The sequence below is a fragment of the Chenopodium quinoa genome, unplaced genomic scaffold (assembly GCF_001683475.1).
Source record: "Chenopodium quinoa cultivar QQ74 unplaced genomic scaffold, ASM168347v1, whole genome shotgun sequence".
Taxonomy (NCBI): domain Eukaryota; kingdom Viridiplantae; phylum Streptophyta; class Magnoliopsida; order Caryophyllales; family Amaranthaceae; genus Chenopodium; species Chenopodium quinoa.
The window spans coordinates 1,937,566-1,944,185 of NW_018744362.1; the positions used below are offsets into that span (position 1 = coordinate 1,937,566).

At 34.8% G+C, this 6,620-nt stretch overlaps 1 protein-coding gene across 1 annotated transcript; it reads right to left on the minus strand.

Annotated features, from left to right (window-relative positions):
* Positions 1-872: 872 nt before the first annotated feature.
* Positions 873-2,345, minus strand: LOC110696375. The gene has a single exon (XM_021873661.1). The coding sequence runs from the start codon at positions 2,343-2,345 to the stop codon at positions 873-875; it is 1,473 nt and encodes a 490-aa protein (XP_021729353.1).
* Between the last annotated feature and the right edge of the window lie 4,275 nt (positions 2,346-6,620).

The following is a 6,620-nucleotide window of genomic DNA, read 5'->3' on the forward strand; positions in this document are numbered from 1 at the left end:
CAGCGAAAAATCATTACCTATTATGAGGTGTAGTTTATGCTCCCGTTGTCTATTCATAAGGCAACACTTTTTTTTTATTCAAAGACAACAATTTTTAAAGCTAAGGTAAAATGATATCTAAGGCAACAAATTTACAAAGGCAACATGTAAAAGTTGTTGCAACCTTAAGAAACAATCTAAAATTATCTCCTTATGTGATAATATAAAACAACCTTTTTTCTTATTATATTTGCCATGAATAATATAAAAGTGTTGCCAATTATCATAAAGACAACACTTTAAAAATTATTATATATAAATTGAAAGAACTAAAAATTAATCGACATGTGAACCCAAGAATAGATAACTAGTGTAATGGAAAGCTAAATATAATCATAAATGTAAATTGAATTTACAACATAATGTATGCGAACTCATCAAAATCCAAAACACAATATCCAATGAAATTTCATTTTTTTTTTGACAAGAGCAAATGATGAGACCATAAAACGAACCTACTACAAATTAGCGAGGTTAATCCGGCAGTTTCTAGCTATGTCATTGGCCTTTCCTACCTGATCCCGCTGGAATTTTAAAATTGTGCATCTTTGAAACGAAGCCCCTACTATCCTAATTTTCTTTAATAACCAAACTATCGAGATGTCCTTACCAGATCTTTCCTGCAGGTTGTTTAGGAGACCAATGGAGTCAGAAAGAATAAGAATTCCCTGTATCCCTTTCTCTCGAGCCCAATTCATTGTTTCCAGGCAAGCCCAGGCTTCACATTGTAGAACTAACGCTGTTGCTCCATGTTTTCCTCCTTTATCGAGATCAAAACAGTTGTGATTAGTTTTAACAGCCCATCCTATCACTGCTCGACTTGTATTTTTATCTCAGGATCCATCGACTTCCATAATGAAATTATCAAAGCCGTTGTATTCCTTTCCCAGATGCACATAGTTAAAACCTGGAGGGATGATCGGATCATCTCTCTCAGTAGCCCTCCACTCATTTGTAGACCATGTCTTGTGTAAAAATGCTTCATGATCTTCCATGGCCAGATTTATAAATTCCTTTACTAAACTTATCGACCCCAATGTACCTTTGAAGCATCTTGCATTCCTTGTTTTCCATAACCCCCATAACGTGGCCACAAACAAAGCACATCGGTTACTGTTCTTACCATCCTCGCTATTAAACAACAGGATATAGTGTTGGATCCATCTTTTCAAAGAGTTGAATCCAAAAGAATCAGGGCAAATAGTTAGGGAGCTGTTCTCCCAAGCTTCTTTTGCCAGAATACAGAATCTGAAGAGGTGTTGGCTGTCTTCCAATTCTACCCCACAATGGTCACAGACAGCTTCTACTCGTATTTCCCTTCTTACCGGGATAAGTTTAACTGCTATACCGTCATGAAAGAGCTTCCAAAGAAAAACCTTCCATTTTGGTTGAATGACCAGTCTCCACACTAGCTTTACAAACTCTTGATCCCTTACTAAGAATTCTGATCTCTCTACCTCCCCTTCTTTTGATAGATAATAGTACCCAGTTTTAACTGTATACCTTCCCGACGGATGATATTTCCAATAAAGGAAGTCATCCTCCGCCGAAGACTTAGGGAGCTCCATTGACAGTATCGTTTTTGCACTTTCCCAGTCGAAACACTCCCTTATTTTACCAGCATTCCAGGTATGATCATCCCTGTTAATGAAATCCTTCGCTTTCCAGTTTGCTGCTACTCTAAGAGTTTGACTTGATTTAACAGTTGGTATGTTACCATCGACCCATGGCATACTAATGGCCTTGATATTATTGCCATTTCCCACCTTCCAAGCAAAACCTTTCTTAAACGCTTGGATGGCCTTTTGAAGACTTACTCTTCCCATTGAAGAATTCCTTCTTCTAATAAGCTGGCCAGTGATACTACCGATGCCACATGGCTGGAAACTCTTGTGAACTTTTGAAAGTAGGAGCTGTGGATTAAGGTGCATTCTTGTTGCTTGCTTGAAGAGGAGAGCATCATTGATTAATGAACTACCTTTAATTCCCAAACCTCCCATACTCTTAGGAAGTTGGATGACACTTCTACTCACCCAGTGTATCCCTTTCGCCCCCTTTCCCGCCCACCAAAAACGAGTAATCAAAGCATCAATCTTGCTTGCAATACTCTGAGGGAGTTTCAGACATTTCATAACATGTGCCGACATACTTACCAACACCGTGTTGATGAGAATCAGTTTTGCAGGTTGAGAGAGCCTTAAAGATGCCCATGCCATAATTCTTTTCGAAACATTATCCACCAAGAATTGGAAGTAGCTACTGTTTTTCCCTTGGATGTCAATTGGAGCTCCCAAATGAATGCCCATGTTAGCTGATTCCGGCATCGAAAATATTTGTTTCATACTCACTTTCATATCAATATCAACCTCCGGCGAGAACTTGATGACAAACTTTTGGAGGTTAAGCTACTGGCCAGAGGCTTTACCAAACCCATGGAGAATATCTGAAATACACATACATGACTCCTTGTTTGCCTTGAAGAAGAGCATGGCATCATCTGCAAAGAACAGATGAGAAATAGATGGAGACCTTTGGGATACCTTTAGACCTTGAATTTTCTTAATATCCTCAGCCAGGTTCAACATTCGTGACAAAATATCCATACACTGAATGAAAAGGTACGGGGATAGAGGATCCCCTTGTCTCAACCCACACTTAGGAACAAAATGATCACTTGTTTTCCTGTTGATGATTGCCTTGAAACTAACCGTCGAAATACACTGTGAGATCATCCTTATCCAGTGGTTTGAGAATCCCTGACTTTGTAGGATTTTCAAGATAAAGAGCCAATCCACTCTGTCATAAGCCTTGGACATATCGATCTTTACCGCTGTAAAATTAGACCTTTTCTTCGAGTTTATTAGATGCATCAGTTCATGACTTAAAAGAATATTATCCTCCATATACCTACCAGGGATGAAAGCATGCTGATTTTCCGTGATAAGACCTGGAAAAACCGACTTTAGCCTGTTCGCCAAGCACTTAGAAATGCACTTATACACCGTGTTGCACAGGCTAATAGGTCTGAAATGGCTAGCAGTTTCAGGGACCTTAACCTTTGGAATCAACACCAGCAGAGATTGATTCCAATGAAATTTTACTACACATGTATCTATCCATAAAAATATCCTAAGTAGATTCACGATCCAGTACATCAATTATACCACTAATGGTTTGTATCTAATTTAGTACACGATGGAGGGATAGTAACATCCAAAGAATGAACCAAGTCAATTGACTATAAATCGACAATCTAAAATTCCAATAGATCAACTAATCTCCCATGTCTTCAACATATCTCTTTCTTCCATGTGCTTTACACCCCTGTAATACAAATTATATTACAAAGTTAAAGAAATTAAGAAATATATTCGAAGTTCTTAACAAATATAAAGAATTATAACTTTTGGCTAGTATGGCAAGCAAACCATATAAATATCAAGATTCATATACCAATTTTTATATTTATCAAAGATCAAGGGAAGAATATAGACACACAACACCCATTAGTATTCACCAAAAATAGATTAGAAAAGTAAAAGTGAACTTAAAAGTTTAAAGGTATCAAAGAGCACACAACTGAGCTATCTAACTATTCTCAAAATAGCAAAAACAATTTTTAGAGACTTAAATGCCGAGTATTCAATTCAAAAAATACGAATTTCCTCCTAAGAAATTGGAATCTAAAATATACATGTATCTAATTAAAATTATCATAATATGAAAAAGATATTTATGATATATGTTACATCCATTCAAGAGATATAACAAAACATAGTAGCGTTTTATCAATCTTCCGATAATTATGTAGTATAATCAAGGTATCCATCATAGCTTGAATCACATGTCCACAACCATTGTTAATGCAATCCTACCCAACTCAATACAACAATTCAGCATGGGCATCAAGTGAAAAATAACAGCCCCGCAGCGATAGAACCAGGGCAACAGACCACAGAATTTTCCGGAACACATAACTCCTAGCACACAAATCCAAATTGAGAAATTCTTGAGCCTGAATTGGATAACTTTTCGAGATCTATAACTTTCATGAAGGGACTAGGGGATAAAATAGCTGCAGGTTCATAATTTTGGGACGAACAGAACTGCAGCCACAAAGCATTGCAAAATAACAGCGGCATAAATACAACACGACGATAACAGGAATTAAACACGACAATATTACAAGATAAAGCAACAATTTCAGCAGCAATCAGATAGAATACAGTAGAAACCGAACAACAATTTATAGCAGCGGAGTTAATATTCAAGTAATAATATTACAGAGTCATTAATAACACTAATTTAGTCTTTTCCACATAAAGCAACTCTAACACCAAACTCTCACATACAACCCGCTTTCTTGAACATTATATTGATAAAAATTTAACAACTTGATCAAAGAAAATAGTAAAACACAAGCAAATTATTCCAACTAACATTACTGTACTAATATTGCATCAAACCAAAATGTTGTATAGTGAATTATTTCCATCAATAGACACATGAAATCTAGTGGAGATGGCAATAATTTGTAACATGCTATAGATCTAGAAAGCGACCATTGAATGTATAACAATTCATAAGTTAATGAAGTACGGAGTATATGCAATTCTGAAATCTAACACTTTTCAGTATCATACAAGCAAATTCAGGCTAAGCCAGGTAAATAATGACTAAATAATTAAGTCATTAATTTTCAAAAGAAAGTTGGTTGAGCATGTAACCCTTTTTCTCTGACGTTTAGGCCCTGTTTGGTTGGGCTGAAAAACTTTTTCTAAGAAAACTATTTTCCTTATTTTACATTGCTTGGTTTGAGCCGGATATGAAAAGGAAAATTTGGGCTGAAAAGCTATTTTCCTTTTTAGAAGAAAACGTGTTCCCCCAAATTAAAAGGGAAGCCGTGTTTTCCACTCCCCTTCCATCTTTCCCATTCTCCTTCTACGCTACAAACTCAGGTATCTTCCTCACTCAATCTCTTGCTGCAAATTGGTAATATTCTCTCTTTTCTTGACTTGATTATTAATCTAGGGTTTAATTTGGTTTAAGATTCTAAAATTCGATTATTTTAGGGTATTTTTGCAAAAAAATTGTTGATTCAATTTGAAATTACTTTATGATGTGATTAAATTTTCTAAAGATGATTATAATTTGGGAATCTATTATTAGATGCATTCTACTTGCTGCAAATTTTATTTTCATTCATAAATTCTACATGTTTTTATCATGCCCACAAAGTGTTTAATAAATTACCTCACATAAAACTTATTTTATTTAGTTGAATTTTTTTTTTAAGATTGTAAGCTAGTATGATGTCGGATCAAGGGTTATCATCTCAAAATTCATTTAAGGTACATCTCTAATGCTCTAATTTTACTTGCTTCATTATATTGATAATTTTCTGGTGTTGGAAGTTTTGTTGTGGTTTGATTTAGCATAATTTGATTTGCTATGTTCTATAGTATATTTGTTTAATTTGGTGTTCAGTTTAGAGAAAAATTGGCACACTTGTATAATGGGTGATGATTGTTGAGCTTTTTAGTGTTGTTTGAGTATTATTTTCATGAATGAATGTAGAAGTTTGTATACTAATGGTCTAATATATCCATTTCGAAATATTTAAGATTTGCTTAACTCCTTGATTAACTAATTTAATTGGTGATAGTATCTATTGTACAGTGGGAAAATGGTAATGTAGCAAAATTTTATAGATTTGTTATTCCGGGTATTTAGGGAAATTATTAAATTTTTCGATCATAGTTTGTTAAATAAAGTTGAAAAATATAACATCTTATAACAGAGTGGATAACTTGCATTTTGGTATTCCAAATTTATGCATCACTATTTGTCTGTGCAAGCTATTTTTAGTTGAACCCTTTGGTAATTGATTTTCATATATGAATGACTTGTACATGTTGGTAAATTTTACAGTTAAATTCCCTTTTTCTGGTAGTGATTCTATTGTTATTTAGTTAACTCATAAATTTGTTTCAAAATCAAAGTCATAGATTGATTTCAGGTGCTTTATGTAATTTCTGTGTACTAGCTATAGTCTTATACAAATTGTTGGCATTTGTCTTAGTTACCCTTATGCCATACAATCATTTGTTGCTATCAGAAATTATGCTTATTATCCTATCATCTATGAATAAGTCTTGATCAAATTATGCTTATTAAATATCAATTGTTTTCTTGTTTTTGGGAGAGGGGGATTATGTCAACAAGTTGTATGCAAATGCTATATAATTTGTTGTATATGTTATGGTTGATTATATAATTTGTTGTATATGTTATTGTAGATGACCCATGAAAGAAAGGAACGATTCTTGGTTCTGTGGCAGCTATAATTGCTTCCTTTGCTCTTCTTGAAGAGTATATGTTTTGGGTGTTTTTAGTCCCTCGGGAGAGTTACAATACGGAGTATGCGCGCCTGACTTCTGTACCTGCAAAACCACGAAACTCCGGTTGGGTGGAATTCCGCCTCCGACGATCAAGATAGTATGATTTACGGATGGGTAAACGGGCGGAAAGTAAATTGGTATTTCTCACTGATTCAGATAGATTCCGCAATTAATATTGCT